This window comes from Passer domesticus, chromosome 9, assembly GCF_036417665.1.
Source record: "Passer domesticus isolate bPasDom1 chromosome 9, bPasDom1.hap1, whole genome shotgun sequence".
NCBI classification, from domain to species: domain Eukaryota; kingdom Metazoa; phylum Chordata; class Aves; order Passeriformes; family Passeridae; genus Passer; species Passer domesticus.
The window spans coordinates 1,021,895-1,041,955 of record NC_087482.1 but is presented as its reverse complement, the minus strand read 5'-3'; the positions used below and the strand labels follow the sequence as shown (position 1 = coordinate 1,041,955).

Genomic DNA, 20,061 nt, shown 5'->3' with positions numbered 1-20,061 from the left:
ATTATCCCTAAAATTCTTCCTGTAATTTATGCTACAAATCACAGACCCAGCTCTCCTCTGCCCATTGTTATTTGCAGCTTGTCCAAGATGAATTCCACTGCAGCTACACTGCAGTAAATAGTAGTCAATGAACTCAGCCGGGGCTTAAGGCATTATTGGCTTTTTCCTTCTTCTCAAGATAAAGTCACAGAAAAACCCACATTATTTTGAACTTTTACAGAGTTCTAATGTGTTATACTCTTATACTTTTTATTAATGGTAATTTTTAATTTAAAATTTAAATTTTCCAAGGGTAATATTACTTTTTATTATTTTGATTAGCTGGAAAATGCTCCATTATATGTACCTTTGTACTTACACTCTATTCTGTGCTTTTCCATTTCTTGAACTTCTGCAATTGATTCCCTCAAATCATCTGTAAACTTCTTCCTGTCCTGAGGATTTGGTGCATTGAAATTTATGAGTACTTTGATATCTGCTCCTGGAACAGCTGACGTGAGCCGAATGCCATTGGGATAATCTGGAAGAAAAAGGCAAGAAAAACTAAGCTCTGATTAATACAATTACTTTTCTTTTAATAAAAATACCCACAAAACCGGAAAGCTTTTAGTAATATTACCACAGAGGATACAAAGTCAGAGAAATAAAAGTCTGACAGCATAAAATTAGAATAAAAATCCCTAAGGTACATTGGAACAGCCTAACTGTCAAATACTGAACAAATACTGAGAGATATCTTTATGTAGCTGCTGCCCTTAAGGCACAATATGCAATATATATCAAAAACAGTAGGGGAAAAAAAAAATCTAAGGGGATATTTTTTTTTCATGGAACAGATCCCATGATCACCTTATCCACTTGTGACCAAAGTTTTGCTGAGTGTAAAGGCTACTTGAAGACATTTCAAATGCTACAAATGATCTTTTACTTTTAACTCACCATTTGCGGGTGAGTTGACACACAAACAGGTACAGATTTAGTATTTCCTATTGGATTGTTCTCCCTGTACATGCTACTTTCCTTTTTTTCTTTAAAATGAAATTAAAAGTATCTGTGAAATCACATACTGAAGAAGTAAAAGGACTGATTTGGTTTTTTCACCCTTCTTTTGACCCATATTATGGACTTTTAATAAAAGGCAGATGTTTCAGGAAACTGTCTTTGCCTCTTTTCTAGGTGTACTTCTGAAGTTTTAACATCTGGTCAAAAATACCTCCTGGTTGAGACAGAATGTTCATTTACAGAAAGATACTCAGAATGAAAATATGTTCTGTGTTGAGAGCTTTGTAACAAGCTAGCTCCGAGCTAAAGCTCACAGTGAGATTAATTTGACCAAGATAGAAAATGAGGGGAGTTGCCTTCCAATTAAACTGTGTCCTTGGCCCGCGGATGAAGTAATGCACCGAGCAGGTGGTGGAGAAAAACAGCCTGGGAAAGTAATAAGTAGTTATACCAAAATAGCACGTAAATAGCTGATAGCTAGTTAGCCAATGGTGAGCTGGGATTTTGCACTATGCATGAGCTAATTAAAAGGTGTATAATAATTGGCGATTCGGGAATAAAGACGAGACTTGTCGATCATCATATGGTGAGCAAGTCTTCCTTCTCCATCAAATGGTGACCCCGACGTCGACGACTACGGACAGACACGGCTGCCACGGATGGGGAAGTAGGAGCGGGTCCTTCTGAAGCAAGGGGGGGGACGGCAAACGACCACTGCGGGTCGCGGCCCTAGGAGCTATAAATATAGTCCTAGCCTACGTGCTGCCGAAGTCTGTAAGCCTTGCAACAGCGCTGATTAGAAATGGAAAGGCAAGCAGCATATGATTTATTTATTTGCTTTTTAAAAAAGCGGCAGATTAAAGACATGGACTTGCAGAGAGAGCTCCCACAGTTGTTAGATTACGGGTACGCTACAGGGTTGTTTTTCAACCCCCATACGGTCCATGAGCTAACAGAGTGGCGTAAGTTCGGGACCAGGAGGGCGGTTACGCGCACCGCGGGACAGCCCGGGGCAGACGCGGAGGCGAAAACGCGTATGCCGGCGGCGCTCCCGGTGCTGCGGCGGCGGAACGGACCGAGCCCTGCGGAGGCGGCGTACTCGGTGCCGGCGGCGGTTACGCGCACCGCGGGTCCAGTGACACGCGCGGTGACAAAAACTCGCACGGCAGCTGTCCGTGGGGAAAGCGCACAGATCGTGAGGGAAGTGCCGGCCAGGGCCAAGCCGGCCAAAGCGAGACGCGGCAGCCGAATAGGTGCTAGCGGCGGCGGACGCGCACCAGTAACGCGAAACCCGAAAGCTGGAGCTAGGAGGGCTTTTTCACTTTTTGCAAGCGCACAAAAGCACCAGCGGTGTGGGACATTCTCCCGCTGGCTGCGGGTGTTGGCGCAGAGCCAGGGGGAACCAGCCCGAGCGGAGATCCAGGCCGAGCGGAGCCCAAAGGAGATCGGGGCTGCGCGGGTCCGGGCGAGAGCGTTCCTTTCCGTACCCCCGGGATAGCGCAGACTGAGACTGTGCCGGAGCACACAGGAGACGGGCGCGGGCAGACATTCCTCAAGCACCGCCCTGTCACAGCTGCCTAGCAACCACAGCAGCCATCCCATCGCAGCAATTCAAACAAGTGTCTGAGAAAAAACAGGGCAGGAATTTCCTTCAAGATCAGGATAGAAAACTTCTGAAAATTCACACAGTGCTTCATCCAGATGTTATACGGGGCATTTCACCCAACTGTTCCACAGACTTTACAGTTTGTTTACCAGTTTTTTTTGTAAATGTGTTTGCTTCTTTAAAAGTGATTGAGTATTTGGGTTTGATGGCTTTGAATTTGATGACTTCATTTCCTTTCCCTTGCCTGAGGCAAGAACAACCTTTTAGGGGGGCAGAGTCTAAGTAAACTTCCTAGTTTCTGTTTGGACTACATATGAGAAGATTTAAACTGTAATATTTCTGTATACTATGGGCTTTATAGTCTTTGCTTTCTTCTATTCATTAAGAGATGGCATTAGATAAATGGATGTAAATGTGCTAATTATTTTGACTATCCTTAATTTAAGTGAAATTATTTGTGTTTAAGATTATCTGTCATCTTTTTCAGTTTTGTTTTAAAATATCTATCCAAGATTCAAAGTTTTAAGAATTATTGATATTAAGTTTATAATCTTTGTTATTTTTAGTTTTTGTAAGTAATGCTGATAGATAGTGACTGTTGTTAATACTAGATGAATACTTTGGGAAGGTTGTCTTAACCCCTTCAAGCACTTCTTGTTAAGGAGTTTTCAGATTTTTGTGATAAGAATTATTTTTAAGATATTGTTGCAGTATTTACAGCCAGCTTTCATGTGTTTTTCTATTTTTTTGTGTGATCACCTACAAGACACGTGTCTCTTTAAGATCCTGTCTTTTTATTTCCTAACTATTTTGATGTTTCTGAGGGTTTTTATCCAAATTGCCAGTTTTGTAGTTCTTTTAATTATTATTACAGGAATACTCCAGCAGAGAATTCAAGAAGTTTGCTGTGTTTGGAAAATCTCTGTCTTGACAGAAACTTCAGAAGGATTCAATTATTTGCTGGTTTGATTGGTTTGTAACCCTAAGGTTTCTTGTTTATAACAGTTGTTTTTAAAAGCCCTGTTTAAAAAATGTGTTAAGTGACACTCACCAATTAGAGTTTGGGCTCTGGCCAAGCTCTAGCTCTATTTGGATGGAGTGACTGACAATCAACCCAGATGTTTTCTGCATCAAAAAGTATTCAAGTCCTTTTGACTTGGCAATTTGACCATCTATGACAGCTGAGCCATTTTCAGAGGTGATTTGGAGAAACATGAATCCGGACATGGTTTCTCCAATTCTTCTGTCATTTTAAGGTTTGTCAGCTGTTGCAGACTCTGGGATAAGAGTTCAGTGTTACAGTGTTTAGTAATTTTTTTATTTTGTATGTGTTGTTGACTGTGTGTATTATCTAAATTAATTCCTAATTACTTTTATTTTAACATTTCTTTATGTAACATTGCAAAATGAAACCAGGACCCATTTTTCACCTCCAAGATTTTGAGAAGATTCTTCAGTCCTGCAGGGATGTGGGATTTGTTTGTGTTTTAACAGGTGCCCTGTCTCAGCTTGAAAAGAAAACGGGGGAGCTTAGGGTATTGGAGTGGCTCTCTCCACCGCTACAGCAACAGAAAACTGTGAGACTGAAAATTGAAATGATTGCATCCCTCATAAAGAAAGGACGTTTTAGGGCAATCCAAGTTACAGGAGCAGAGCCTTCCACAATACGATTGCCCATTAAAAAGGACACGCTTGACTGGTATTTGGTGAACTCTGGGGAGCTCCAGGAAGCCCTTTTAGGAGCTGGAGCTGTCGTGGAGACTGGGAAAATGCATCCTAGTCCCCTCCAGTGGATGACAGAATGGGACTGGATAACAAAGCCCATTCGGAGTCTGTCACCATTAAGGGGGGCTATCACGGCCTTTACGGACGCTGGTAAAAAGTCCAGGAGAGCAGCCGTGACATGGAAACAGCAAAGACAGTGGTGACAACATTTGTTAGATGCAGATGCCAGGGACAGTCTACAGACATTGGAACTTTTAGCTGTAGTATGGGCAATGATGAATTTAAAAGGTCCTTTGAATATTGTGACTGACTCCCTTTATGTAGCAGGAGTAGCTGCCAGGGTACTATACTGGGGGAGGGGATATCTTTGTGTTTCCTCTCCAACAGGACCCTTGTGGATCCCCGCGAAGTGGACTCGAGCTGTACCAGATGTTCAGGACCATCGCGGCCTTGTCACCGGAGGACAAAGAGAGGGTGCACAACAAACTGACGCTGATATTGCGACCCTATTTGCAACGCCTCCAACCCTACTCTAACGACGCGCGACGTGCCTGCGTTCATCTTCCTGACGATTGGATCGAGTGGTGTCAGGACCTTACGGTAGAAGTAAAAGCCCCTCAATCACAGCCATGCCTGGACTGTGGGGACAATAAATGTGCTGCATGGATCGCGCTAGACTGTGGAGGCTGTAATAAGGTGTTTTGGTTGGAGCAATCGACCGTTCGGCAGAACTGGTGCCCAAGCTGCCGATTCTCCTGGAACTTGCAGAACTCGTGGCAGCGAGCACTAAGGGATTTTACAGGGCTTGATTTGGGAGGATCGTTAGGCTTATATGAAGCCCCGGAGCAAATTATTTTGGCATATGTTACTTGGCAACTTAAGACCTTGTGTGAGCGAGTAGAAAAGCAAGTGCGTACTCACATAATAGCTTCGCGCTGTCGAAAGCTTGTGGCCCTCACACAGACATCCATTGTTGGACTGATTAAAAAAGACTGTGGAGTTGAGGAGGCACTAGACGACTGCATCAAGCAACTTAAGTCCTGTTCTTTTCGCTCCAGAGGGACTGCCAAATAGGGCAACCCACATTCTGGAGCGAGCTGAAACAGGTAGTAGTAGCCACACTTTTACCTGGAGGGGCAGCGAATAAGGCCATGAATTTGGCCAAGCAATTAGGCTGCTGGGCCAAAGACGAGCTGAACGCCACCTCCCAGGTATTGGACATGCTGTCTCAAGATGTACAAAGTGTAAATCACGCAGTATTGCAAAATAGAGCAGCAATCGATTTCTTATTATTAGCTCAAGGCCATGGTTGTGAGGAATTTGAGGGCATGTGTTGTATGAATTTATTGGATCATTCTGTATCAATACATGCAAAAATTAAAGAGCTCCAGAAAGGGTTACATGCCCTGAAAGAGGATGATGGATTGGGATCAGAAGGATGGTTAAAGAGCCTGGGACTGGGCCCTTGGCTGAGAACAATGATCATGTATGCTATAGGGATATTAGGTGTGATAGTATTGTTATGCTTGTATTACCATGCTTGCTTAATTGCATACAAAGAATGGTGAGTCAGACGATAGAAAAGGCTTGGAAAACAACACTTCTAGCCCAAAAAGAAAACGGGGGAAATGTTGAGAGCTTTGTAACAAGCTGGCTCCGAGCTAAAGCTCACAGTGAGATTAATTTGACCAAGACAGAAAATGAGGGGAGTTGCCATTCTAATTAAACTGTGTCCTTGGCCCACGGATGAAGTAATGCACAGACACAGGTGGTGGAGCGGGATAGCCTGGGAAAGTGGTGATAGTTATACCAAAAACAGTGCGTAGTTAGCTGATAGCTAGTTAGCCAATGGTGAGCTGGGATTTTGCACTATGCATGAGCTAATTAAAGGGTGTATAATAATCGGTGATTCGGGAATAAAGATGAGACTTGTCGATCATCATATGGTGAGCGAGTCTTCCTTCTCCATCACCAAGTCACCAGTCAGAGGTCCCAGGAACAATGAAAACGACAAAGAGGAGAGCTCCAGAACACTCCCAGCTGCTCCCTGCTCCTTTCTCATGAACACAACTTCATTGGAAATATCTTTTTCAGAAGACTACTTAACTCCTGATTAGAGACCACAGTAATGACATTAAAGCTATACAGAAACTTGTGCAATAACATGATAGTGTGTAGTTTGAAAATTAAATGCATAGCTAGGTATTAAAAAATACTTTCCAGAGATTGTTTTCTTGTCTCTGTATCTGGCAGAGGTCAAGTAGCTTTAGTTGCTGATCAACTCTATGTGATTAAAAAAAAAAAAAAACTAAAAAAAAACAAAAACAAAAAAACAAAGCACAGTCCAGCCACTTTCAGTCTTCAGTAAACCCCATCAATTTCTCCCTGCTTTGTGCTCCTGGTCATTACAGGTGGGACTGCGGAAGAGCCGTGCCAGCCATAGAGAAGAAGGATCCTGCTTCACAGGGAGGAAGAGAGCGTTAACACAGAAGCACTCCCAGTCCAAGTATCTCCAAAGTGTCCTGGAGGAGATGGAGCTCATCCGGAGCTCCGGGGATGGGGAGGTTGAAGAAGCCATCCTGTTCAGTCAGGAGCTGGAGAAGGAGCTGGAGAGCTCTCAGGAAGCTCTGGTCAGCCTGGAAGATTGCAACCGTCACCTGAAGAGGGAGCAGGCAGAGATGAGGAGGAAGGTGGAAGAGGCCAGACAGGCTGTCCTGAACAGTCTTGGCAAAGTGAAGGAGCTGGAAGTGAGAGCTAACGAGGTGCCACATCTGCAAATACACATCCAGCAGCTGGAATCACAACTGCAGCACTACAGGTAGGTTGGAGTCTGACAAAAAGTGCCTATAAAATCACTGGCTTGGGGCACAAGTGAGTTTGAGAATCTCTGGCTGGCGCTTATTAGATGTCTCCAAAACACCTTGTGAAATCTGGCCAGAGGGAAATGAGAAGCTGCTCATGCATTTTCTTGGTAGGGGTCTTTAGGAGATGTGGGAGTCTTCCAGGCAAAAGTCAGGGTGCAGATCTACAGAGAGCTGAAGTTACTCTTCAGACACACAACGACAGAACTCAGCATGGTAATGCTTCAAGAAAGCCTCAAAACAAATTGCTGACAGTCCTTCAGAAACCATTTCCAGCACACTTACTTTTTTTGCTGCCTTTCCTGGTCCTTAGGTCCCATCCCAAGCCAGCTGTAATCAGATGGCTGAGTCTCCATTTCATATAAAAGCTCTTCAGCTTGTCCTAGGAATTGGGGAAAAGCACACAAGGACAACTTCTGGCCAGTGGTTTGAAACTTGCTGTGACTTCATTGCTTCTTCACTGACAGAACAGGTGATAGAGGAGAGAAGCTGAAACGTTCCTAAACCCACAAGAAAATAGAGTGGGAATCTGAAAGAAAAACCACTAGCCAACTAAACCCCACTTTTGCCACAGCATAAATAAATGCTTGCAGAAGTCAGAAAGTTGGTCACAAATGTAATAGTCCACTGCTCTTGTTGCTTTTGTTGAGGGGAAGAGATGGGTTGGCTGAGGCGGGGAGAGGGAGGGACAGCTGGGAACCCACAGGGTTCTGTCACTTGACAAAAGTGTCACTTGTCCTGTTGCTTAAGTCTGGCTGGCTTTCAGTTGCTGTTACCCGCCCTGTTGAAGTCTGGCTGCGTTTCAGTCACCACTCCAGTGAACAGTTTTCCCCCTTGCCAGGTGCCACACAGAGTTTGTGAGCAGGGTCTGGATTTGGCCAGAACTAATGCTGCAAGGTAGGGCTGGAGAGGAATGGGGGGGATTTGGGTGTTCTGCAGGAAGCACTACCAATTGGAGATATCTCTCCTGAGAATTCACCTTAACTGGCTTGGTGAGCCACAGGTTTCCTCCAGCTAAAGTCCACTTTCTTCCAGAGAGGATCATATTCAAGAAAGAGTCCAACCTGTAAGCTTTACACACTACTCATGTTTATAGTTTCATATTTATCAAGGAAATGCTTTCTCCTTTTAGGCTCAGATTTTAAAAGCTCTTTTAGCATCTAAATCCCTCTTCTAGACCTTCATCTGAGACCTACTTGCTATCACTTAGATCTGAAATCCCAGCCATGACCTGAAGTTATAATCCCTAATGCAGGAAACAAGAGTTTGCATTTAGTCAAGTGTTTAAGTACCTGCAAGTGATTAAATGTTGTCCTGAATTGGAGTGTGTAATTATAATCACCTATTCCTGATTTCATATTCCAGACTCATATTCCTGCAATCTGTATGACTTAAACATGAACTTCTTCTGAGAGCACAAGTTCCTGTGCCAGGGTTTGAACTGCCCCTGTCATGTCACTGGGTTCCTAAACCAGCCTAGTTGACCAAATAGTTCATAGTTCTTTTCTTCAGGTGCCCATCCTGATCTTCCTACTCTGATGAGTGTGCCAGGTTTGTGTCTGGACTATCTTTCAGCTTTTACTTTTTAATCCCTGTCAAGTTAGTGAGTCAGCTCAACTTTAAAGGTACATTTCAATAAATTCCTTCCTGAAAAGCTTGAGTTCAATTCATTTCAGTGCAAAAGACATCACAAGAAATTGTATACTTACTATTGGTGTTGTATCAAGAGTGTGTAGTTGCCAGTGCCTGATGACAGGAGAGTTTAGGAAGTCAGGCAAGTCCCATTTTTATGCAGTGCCCAGGGATTTATTCTCACAGGACAAATCATTGGTCACTATTCCCTAAACTCCCTTTTTCCCCCCCTCTAAGTTCTGCTGCAGCACAAGGTGACATCTTCCATGTTCTAATGGAATCCTATGATTTTTAAGTGTTGTTTCTAAAAATACCACACATTAAAATATTACTACAGTACAAATGTCACATCTACTGCTTCTTTCACCCATTGAGCCATTTGCCCTGTCAGAAAAGGAAACTGGATTGGTTTGACATGAATTGTTCTTGCCAAATATGAGTTGGCTTTGTTTTCTATACTAGATTGGAGGTGGCTTAGAAATTGATTACTTAATAAAGTGTCCATATTCTTTTTCTCTGTAAGAGCATTGGAGGTGTCTTGGTGGGAAAAGACAGCTTTTGCTAAGGAAGGCAGGAGCCTTCCATGAAATGGACAATGTCAACCCCCTCCCTTCAAACTGTTGTAATTTTGAAATTAAAAAGTTCTCAGTTAAAGATATGGGAAGAGGAATAACAGTTCTTTACTAGGAAAACTGAAAATACAAATGCAACAGTACAAACGAAAAAAACCCAAAACCCACAGCCAGAGTCAGAGCAGGACCTGACACCCTGTGGGTCAGTGTAGCAGGCCCAGGGCCTGCACGGCCTCCTTGGCGGTCAGAGGCCTGAGCTAGGAAATGCCAGGTCAGCATGACTGGACCCTAGCAGCCCTTCTCTTCCGCCTTTCCGACCCTGCTTATCTCTCTGTAAGCCCATAGGTCACTTTCCCCTGACCCTTTCTCTTGGACAGTTTTCAAAACCCCTGTAGGGTATGAAAACCCCTGATTCTGCCTGGTTCGGCACAAGAGCTGTCACTGGGAACCTTCGTGGCACACCTGCATAAAGAATCCTGTGGATCCCCACACGGCCTTCTCCTCTCTCTCCCTGCGTCTGCTGCTGCAGCACCTAGCAAGCCACAAGCTGAAATCACTGAGCTGATAATCACCAAGAGCTGAAAATCACTATAGCTTGCCTAGGCTGCTTGAGCCTCCACTGAGTTATCCTGGCTCCGGCACCCTGCTGGGCATCAGCCTGGTGGGAAACTGCCGTGATAAACTGGCACCCAAACTGAATGCTGGACCTGGCATTTCAGAGGAGCAGCATTTCTTCTTGAAATTGTCACTGCCTTTGCTCACCAGACGTCCTGGAAGAAGAAGCCCTCCGTTTTAGCAGGACTCTTCTGAAAGGCTGTCAGTCGACCCTCAAACCGCTGACATCTGGGCACAAAAAGTGCTCGAGGAGACTGATTCAGCAGACTACCTGCTGGCAGACCTTTGACCCACATCTGGCTGAAGAAGTGTACGTTTTAAAACAGCCTTTCTTGCACGCAAAAAACTTTTTCCTTGGGTCCTTTTTTTTGGTTGTTTTTTTTTTTTATTTTATTTTATTTTTTTCTCTTTTTTTCTGCTGGCAGGGAAAGGGAACATGGGATCAAAGCTCAGTACGTTAAAACGATCCCAGAACGAGAGAGATTTATATTTACTAATCCTAGAAATCCTGTCTTCTAACAACTTTTCTTTTTCTAAAGGTAACCTTTCAAAAACTAACCTGAAAAAATTTATAAAATGGATTCTTTCCCACTTTCCAGATACTAACACACACACTACCACTTTAGACTCCTTTTGGGATACAATTGGGACCACGATATATAAGTTTCAAACTAACCAAGATTTTTCTGTAACTCAGTTTATCCCTATATTTCACATTATAACCAAAGCCATAGAAAAAACTAACAAAAAACCTGTAACTTCAGTGCGAACCTTTTATGAACAAAGTGCTAACTTATCTGTTTCACCAGAACCCTTTCCATCAAATGCTAATCGTGCTGATAACATTCCTTCACCCTCCACTCTTCCCCTGGTTCCTAGTGTCCTGCCGTCCCCCCTCCCCTTGTGCCGCCTCCCCCACCCCTGCCGTGCCCGAGGCTCCTGCCTGTGTCCCCCCCTCCCCCTTGGACGTGAATTCCACTGTGCAGCCCGCGGCATCCTGCGAGCGACCTTGCTCTGCGTTATCTCCGAGTGCAACTGCGCCTGTTTCCGTTTTGGCTCAGAGAATTACTGCCTTTCCAGTAGATTATAAAAAGGAAAAAAGGGGCGGTGCTACTACTAGAAAGACATGGGAACCTATTACAAATAAAGAACTTGTACAAAAGAACATGGTAGAAGTTCACATATTTTTAGAAATTCCCTAGAATCTACGTTCTCAGCACATGTTCTGGTACCCCGCGATATTAAAAATATTGCCCAGTGCCTCCTTTCTCCTGCCGAGTACATGCTTTGGGAAAGGCATTGGAAAAAGCAATTAAAAACATTATCAGATAACTATGCTGCTGATGCTGATAAGTCAAACTTTACAGTCGAACAGCTGGCTGGTGAAGGGGATTTGCAGAAACCCTCTCACCAAGCTGATACCTTACCTAAGACAACACTACAAGACATGGTTATTGCAGCAGAAACCTCCTTACTTCTTACCCCTGATGACTCTATTTCTACCCAACACTTTTCTAGTATTAAACAAGGAATAGATGAAAGCTTTATCAAATTTGTAGATAGAATTAAGGATGCTCTGGAAAAACAGATAGAGAGCACAGAGGCAAGGAAAGAACTGTTGTGTAAGCTTGCCATGAGTAATTCAAAAGAAAAATGTAAAGCAATTCTGAGAGTCTTACCCTTAGACACAGAACCTACCATAGAGCAAATGCTGGAAAGCTGCACACGCCACCTGTCCACTGAAGATACAGTGGCCCAAGCAGTTACTAAGGGTGTTGCAGAAGGAGTTTCTGGTGCATATGCAGCAATAGCTTCTAAAGACCAGGTCCGCTGCTACCACTGCAGAGACTTTGGACATTTTATAAAGGACTGTCCAGAGAGGTCACCTACCAGGTACCCTCGCAATTTCTACCAAAGGTCCCAGAATCAGCAGTACTATCAGCCGCGTCCGGGAAACTTCCAGTGGAGCGTGGTGGGGCCCCAGGCAAGGACACCAAATCAAAGGCCATCCACAGCCAGTCACGCAACATCCCAGGAGATTCCAGACCACATGAGGAGGACCCAACACACAGAGCAATACCGAGGGGAACCCGCCAGCTACTGGTAACTGCTATGTCCATTGACTTTAAAAATGACAATGTTTATCGTGTACCCACAGGCAAACGTGGGCCAAAAGGTGGTCCTTCTAACATCCTAATTATAGGTGATACTCTCCGTAGCCCAAAGGAAGTATTTGTTGTTCCAGAAGTACAAACAGTGTACTCGGGACAAGAAATCTCTGTCCAGATGTGCCGCACAGACTTACCATTTTTTCTTCCAAAGGGTACTCCGTTTGCACAAGCCTTTTTACTCCCTAAGAATCACAGGGAACAGCTTCCTCTAAACCCCACAGCAATGTGGACACAAGCTGTGGGACCGAGTAAGCCTGTCATCGAGTGCAGTGTTACCTGCAGAGGAGAAAAGATCCACCTACCAGGGATGCTGGACACCAGTGCAGACGTGACCATCATCGCCCGCTCAGAATGGCCAGCACACTGGGAGCTACAACCTGTGGCAGGCATGATTACAGGGATCGGTGGAGCTACAGTTTCCATGCGGAGCAAGAACTACATCCTTGTCGAAGGGCCTGAAGGCAAGTTGGCAACCATCCGCCCATTCGTGGTAAGGGCCCCCCTCACCTTGTACGGACGGGACATTTTATGTCAGTGGGGTGCTTCCCTATGTATATTCCCAGTCCGGATTTCTAACTGGGGCCACTGAGGAGCGCGCACTGCCAGACACTCCTCGTCTCACCTGGAAATGCCATAACCCGATCTGGATCGAGCAGTGGCCCCTCTCTAAAGTCAAACTGCGCGCACTACATGCCCTTGTGGATGAACAGCTCGCCAAAGGCCACATCGTAGAGACCACCAGCCCTTGGAATTCTCCAGTCTTCGTACTACAAAAGCCTGGAATGGACAGGTGGAGGCTCCTCCACAATCTTTGCAAAATCAACGAGGTCATCGAGGACATGGGTCACCTCCAGCCTGGCCTGCCCTCACCATTGATGCTGCCTAGAGACTGGACACTTGCTATCATTGATATTAAAGACTGTTTCTTCAGCATCCCGCTGCATCCCCAGGACGCCCCACGGTTTGCCTTCTCCGTCCCCTCTCTTAACAGAGAGGCTCCACTCAAAAGATATCATTGGCTTTTTCTTCCTATAGGTCTCAAGTGCAGTCCCACTCTATGCCAGTGGTATGTTGCTCACATCCTGTCTCCTGTTCGGAACCTATTCCCAGACGCAATCATCCATCACTATATGGACGATATCCTGGTCTGTGCACCAGAAAAAACGTACTTGGACAAAGCAGTTAAAAGGACTATTGAAACCATAGAAAAGGCAGGATTCGAGATCCGTGAGGACAAAATACAGTACACCAATCCATGGACTTACCTTGGACTCCAGATCCGGGAAAGGACCATCGTACCCCAGCAGCTCGCCATCCGAGACAACCCAAAAACTCTGAGAGACTTACACAGTCTTTGCGGATCCATCAGCTGGGTATGTCCACTGCTAGGAATTACAACAGAGGACCTCGCTCCACTGTTCAACCTTCTTTGGGGCAAGGAGGATCTGGACTCTCCATGCACTCTAACACCAGAGGCCCGAGATGCCATCACCAAGGTCCAAGAAGCCCTGTCTTCACGCAAAGCCCATCGCTTTGAGCCCAGCCTGCCTTTCCAGTTCGTCATTCTGGGAAAAGCACCTTGGTTCTATGGACTGATCTTCCAATGGGACACTCAACTTCGAGACCCTTTACTAATACCGGAATGGATCTTTACAAATAACCAACCCACAAAGACAATTACCACCTTCCAAGAAATTATGGCACATTTAATAAAAAAGGCTAGAACTTGCCTCCACTCCCTTGCAGGGTGTGAGTTCACATGCATATATTTGCCAGTGACCACTGGGGACGTGGAACATTTGCTCCAGACCAATGAAAATCTCCAGTATGCCTTAGACAGCTATACAGGCCAAATTTCAGTACATATCCCAAAACATAAGCTTTTTAATTGTGATGTAACCTTTCATCTGACCCCAAAATTAATCCAAAGTAGAACACCCCTCAAAGCTCTAACCATCTTTACAGATGGCTCAGGGTCATCCCACAAGTCAGTAATGACATGGAAAGACCCTAAGACCCAAAACTGGGAATCTGACACGGAAATAGTGGAGCGCTCTCCACAGATTGCAGAATTAGCAGCTGTTATCAGAGCCTTTGAGAAATTCAAAAATGAACCTTTTAATCTGGTCACATAAGATTCAGCTTATGTTGCTGGCATAGCTATGAGAGCAGAACATGCTCTTCTCAAAGAGGTTTCCAATCCAAAGTTATACCAATTGATTTCTACATTAAAACGCTTAATTTCCCACAGAAAAAAACCTTACCATATAATGCACATGAGGTCACACACTGACCTCCCAGGTTTCATTACAGAAGGGAACAGGAAAGCAGACACCTTAGCCATGGCAATAGAGACTGCTAATGTCCCTAACATCTGTGCCCAGGCAAAGTTGTCACATGCGTTTTTTCATCAAAATGTGCCTGCCCTTATGAGAATGTTCAAGCATTCAAAAGATCAAGCAGAAGCTATTGTTGCCACATGCCCGAACTGTCAAAACTACCAGATACCATCTATGGGGACGGGAGTTTAAACAGGTTTAAACAGCTGCCAGCTGTGGCAGACAGATGTAACCCACTTTGCACCTTTTGGAAAGTCAAAATACTTGCATGTATCGGTCGATACATTTTCAGGAGCAGTACTTGGATCAACACAACCAGGAAAAACTGCGCAGCACACCATAAAACATTTTTTCCTGGCCTTTGCTACCCTGGGAGTACCAAAGGAGATCAAAACAGACAATGGACCTGCCTATACCTCTGCAAGTTGAAAGAGTTCTTCAGTGACTGGGGAATAGAACATAAGACAGGTATACCTGCAAACCCCACAGGACAATCCATCCTAGAAAGGACGCATCAAACCCTCAAAAGAGTCCTCAATCAGCAATAGAGAGAAACAAAAATCATTTCTCCAGTTGAAAGACTTTGCAAGGCTCTCTATGTCATCAGCTTCTTGAACTGTACAACATCAGAGCCTGATCCACCAATACTTCACCACTTTGCACATACCACCCCAGCAAAGCTCACTGAGAAACCACCTGTGCTCCTGAGTGGGAGGCAGAGCTGAGGGAGTGCCTTGGAGGGCACCAGTCACCCAGGTGCCCTCACTGCCACTCAGGCCTGAAGGAGAAATTGAATCACTTTCCATTAAGGTCCCCCTAGATGGAAGAACCAAGACACAGGAGACAGCAAGTCTCTGGAGGCAGCCAAATTTCTGAACAAGATGCTGAGTGATCTGGAGAGGTGCCATGGTGAGTGTATTTCCCTCATGCTTCCCCTGGGACTCAGCAGCTGGGGGCTCTGGCTGCACATCTGGACACGCCGTGCGCGGCACAGCGGGAAGGGATCCATGGCAGCCTCGCTGCCCCGCTGCTGCTGTTGCTGCTTTGACGCCCTGCAGGGCTGTTTCCCAGCCTGGCCTGGCTGCAGCTTCAGCCCAGCCTCTGCAGGAAGGCATTTGGCATCTCCTGCCAGGGAGCCCAAACTGCACCATGGGCCATGTTCACCCTGAGTTACCCTGCAATTTCCCAGTCTCCAGGCAGATCACGAGAGGTGGTGGTTTGGAGAAGGGAGGGGCCTGTCCAATCCCAAAAGCTCATCTGATTTCCTCATCCTTGTCCATGACTTTCACCAGTGTTAGCTTCTGAAGACGACACCTCCCCATGGGGAACTGTCCCATCTGATCCATCTGTCCCTTTTCTTTCTCCAGCGATGACCCAAAAGCTGACAGAGAAGGTGGCTGTTCCAGGATGAAGCAGCGGCTAAGTGGCAGCCTCTTCTGCAGGAGAACAGGCAGTTCCAGGCACTGGCACAGCAGGTGATTGCTCCAGTGTCTCCTGACAGGGCCTGAGCCTGTCCCCTGGGGCTGGGGGAGCTGTGACGGGGCAGGGAGGGCCAGGGGTGGCAGTGGCTGCTCAGGGATGGCTTTGGCCCGTGTCCCTGGCAGCAGCCACTGCCCAAGCAGCTGTGCTGCCCCCGGGCTCTCCTCCCGGCCTGCTGGGCTTTGTTGGCTGGCACAGCCTGTGCCAAGGGCCGGCAAGGTGCCTGCAGGCCCCAGCTCTGGGGGAAACAGAGAATGTCCTGCCCGTATCCACCACGCTGCCAGCTCAGCAGTGCAGCACAGCACGGGCTCACGCTCCCCATTGCTCCCACAGATGCAGCCGGCACCACAACACGTGTTCCCAATGCCCAGAAGGGCCTCGGAAGGTGTTGCTATTTTTGGAACCCTCTGTTTGCATGTGATAAGGGCAAGTTTGGCTATCTGTTTCTGCCAGGAAATTATTTGAAGAGCTCATCCGAGCCTTGACTCAGAGCTTCTCCATTGCAGTTCATGTTGTAATAAATAGGTGTGATTCCTGCTGATAAAATTGTAAAGTAATCAATATTGATATAATAATTAATATTTGGAAACAGTAGAACAGTTAGAAGGTGTAATGCCAAGGAAGAAAGGGAGAGGAGGGGCTCCCCCCCTTCTCCTGCAGATGTTCAGAACAGGAAGAAGAAAGAGATAAGTATTACTGAATTTAGTTGGAAGAGAGGAAAGTTTGGTTGGACATCCAGGAAAATGTTAATTATAGGAGATTTATTGCTTTGATGCTAGAACATAGTATTGGCTTGTATGATATTAGCTTTGACTTACATTATACCAGCTTGTTGCGCATGTGTAATCCAAAAGGTGAATCAAAGGACATCGAGGAAGAGGAGAGGCCTTCATCAGAGATGACCCCAAAGAACAGTGCAACCACCTAAAAAACGGTGGAGCATGCGTGGTAAAAGTGATAATGAAGGTGGAGATACAAGTGTGACAAATTGCAAATGGGAGGAGATGGTGATGATGTACAGTGCAAAAAGGAGAATTTTAGGCTTGGCAATTTGTATGTGAGGGGACCGGGGTCAAGCCCTGCCCTCCGTACCCCTCGTGTACCCCGCACGATTATTTTTCCTTATGTGCTATTATAAGAACCAAATTATCCCTTATCATAACCAAATTATATTGTCAATATTTTGAGTGGATTCAATTTCATATACTTTTCAGCTACTTCATTAAAATTGCTGCAACATTTAATTTGCTTGGTTTTCTTTCATGATACAGTAATTGGAGAAATATAACAAAATTTTTGACTGTAATTCAGTCCTAGAAGTCAGTTTTATACCCCTCCCCTTATTTTCTATTGTTATAGCATATTTTCTTAGCAATGGGTTGCTCCTTTCCCCCCTGTGATGTTGGTTTTGCCCCACTTGTCCATCTCTCCAAAGACCTGCCCTTTTTTTCACTCCTCCCATTGCATGTCAGTCCCTCTCCAAGCCTGCCCCTTGCTCTAGAAACTTCCCTATCAATTTTGTATCCTTCGGAATCCCATTGGTTTGTTTAAGTTCTTCCCCTCCCCTGTAATCCCCAATTGGTTTAAACCTTGTATTCCCCGCCTGGTGTTCCACCCTCAGTTTCTCCCAATTGGCTAAAGATTGTATCCTGCCCTGGGACCCTGCATTGTTTGTAAGTTGGTGTATGCCTTTAATGCAGTGTTGGCCTGCCCCTGATGGTCTGTAGAGTAATCACCTTAGGAAAACATAGAGCAGACCTCACCCTGTTCCTTGTCCCTACCCTCAGGGCAGTCCTACCCCCAAGGCAGTCCACCTGTGCTGTAGAGCAGCTGTGCCCTGCAGCCACAGCCCAGATTCGACAGTTTTCTGGGGGCGGCCCAGTGCCACTGTGGGTGTGGGCAGCTAGTGGGGCTGAAGAAATGGGGCAGCACAGCACTTCCCAAATCAGCTCTTCTGTTGCAGTAGAGAGATGCAGCTGTGACCAGATTGTCCTGGTGGTAGCACCAGCAAAGCCCACCCGGCACCAGCAGTGGCTGAGCTCCATGCCCAGGAGCAGCCGTGGATGGCCACGGTGTGGGCAGGCAGGAGCCAGGCAGGGGCTGCTGTGCCCAGCGGCGGGGCCCCGAGGGGATGGGGGAGCCCATGCTGAGCATCCCTGGGCTGAGGGCACATTTCCTTCTGTGGGATCATCTGGGCCTGGACCTGAAGAGGCACAAAGGGATATTTTGGGTTGCCTGATGAGGGTTCCAGGAGTCCCGGATGTTTTAAATGAATTAGCTTTTTCTGATTAATACGGAGAATTTATTCCATAATTAAAATTCAGTCGTAGAAAATCTAGAAGCAAATATCAGATTGGCCCTGAAGCAGGCTGACAGCGTCAGGTGAGACAGGTGGGGCATTTCTCTCCCCTGTGCATCACGAAGGGACAGCTCTCTCAAAGTCTTTTTTGTCCATTTCCAAGCTCCAAGCGGTGTGGAGGGCAGGAGTTTTTCTGCTTTCTTATGGTTGTTTTTATCCTTTTTGCATATTCATGTATTTTTTCCTTTCTTGCTGCAGCTCTTGCTGAGAGTTTCCCCAAAACTGGTAAAAAATTCACTTTGTTAGAGGAAAATCTCCTGGAATATGCATTCTAGGAGGCACACATTTATCTTATAGATGATGCAAATCGAATGCACGTTGCTGAGGTTTGGTCAGAGAAATAATCTTCTGGAATCAGCATTTCTGGGGACGAATATTCAGGCTAGGATTTTGGTGCATGTTGATTGCCCGGAACCCTCTTTTGGTATGCTAGGATTTTCATTAGGCGAGATTACTGTAGTCTCAGCATGAATTTGTACATACAATCTATCAGAATCCCTCCCTTTCCCTATTAATTTATTAAATTTGTACTTTTAGGATACACTTTGACAAAGCTTACTTATTTTCTAATTTTATGTTTAGTATTTATAAAACTTAACAACTACGCTTTTATACTACTAGTCAGGGTATAAAATTAACAGCTCTTCTCATAAGGTAGATTATTCTAAATCTTTAATTTCTTTTCTTTGGATTGTCAATTATATTTTTTTATATCAATGCATGTGCTTATTGTAATTTAGACATATTTTGACTCCATAGTCGTTTAAGGCTGGTAATATTTGTAAAATAAGTTTTTCATGTTTTCTTATGTTGCCTGCTAAAATGTGTCTTTATAACTGTCTCATGTTCTTGTTTTCTAATTCTTGAGCAATTTGCTTTATTCTACTCTCAGGATTTATTTCTTCTCTAGCTCTTCCAGAACAAAAAGTTTTAACATATTGCTTACAAATTTTGCCATTTTATTCTTTTTGCTATATTTCACATTTTCTTTATTCCAGTGTCTTTTACTACTCATAGTGCACCTTCTGAATTTGTTAAAATTATAGCGTACTACACTAACTTGGGAGTGTGCATATGGCTCATTCTTTTTGGGCTTGGATGACTAATACAGTGACAATAATCCTCTGCAGTTTTAACACTCTAGCTCTCTCAAAGCCCCTTTGGGTTGCAGCCAAAGGGCCAAGATGTGTATCTTCTTGGTAGCAGAGCTTACACCTTGGGATCTAGTCACTGGTGTCATTCGTCTCATTCTCAGTATTTACTTCATAAGATTTATAAGAGCCTTTTAAATTGTTTTTTAAAAGGATTTAGGATAGCATCTGCTTATTTCTAATTGTTATAGTTTTGTTTCTTTGACATTTTAGCTCTAAAGTTGTAATTAGACTGTACACTTCTCTTTCCTTCAGCTATACTTGGCTTTTTTCCTTTATTTTATGCAGCGGCTACGACTGGCCTCTGGGTCCCCGGCTGCTGTGGGCAGTGCCGCCGGCAGTACCGAAGCGGGAAGGGCACTCTCCCGCGGAAAGATTTCCTGGGGAGAGCGCTTAAGGCGAAAAGCCTTTAGGAGCGCGAGAATTCCCGGAGCTGTCTGCAGTGTAGTCAGTCTGCGTCTCGCAGGAGAAAGACAGGACCGCGCGGACAGGGAAAAGGGAGATGTTTATTGAAGGAGCGTCGGGCGCGGACAAAAAAGCTTGCTCGGC

The 20,061-nt window shown here is 45.2% G+C and overlaps 2 protein-coding genes across 2 annotated transcripts in view; one reads left to right on the top strand and one right to left on the bottom strand.

Moving 5' to 3' along the window:
• The window catches only part of LOC135308305 (uncharacterized), a 624,983-nt gene that overhangs the window by 488,697 nt on the left and 116,225 nt on the right, over positions 1–20,061 (top strand). The gene's annotated exons all lie outside the window — the stretch shown is intronic.
• LOC135307421 (IQ motif and SEC7 domain-containing protein 2-like) overlaps positions 1–20,061 on the bottom strand; it is a 48,452-nt gene that overhangs the window by 8,703 nt on the left and 19,688 nt on the right. Inside the window, exon 2 of the mRNA XM_064431875.1 lies at positions 359–520. Within this exon, the coding sequence (XP_064287945.1) occupies positions 359–520 (162 nt within the window). The remainder of the gene's footprint in view (positions 1–358; positions 521–20,061) is intronic.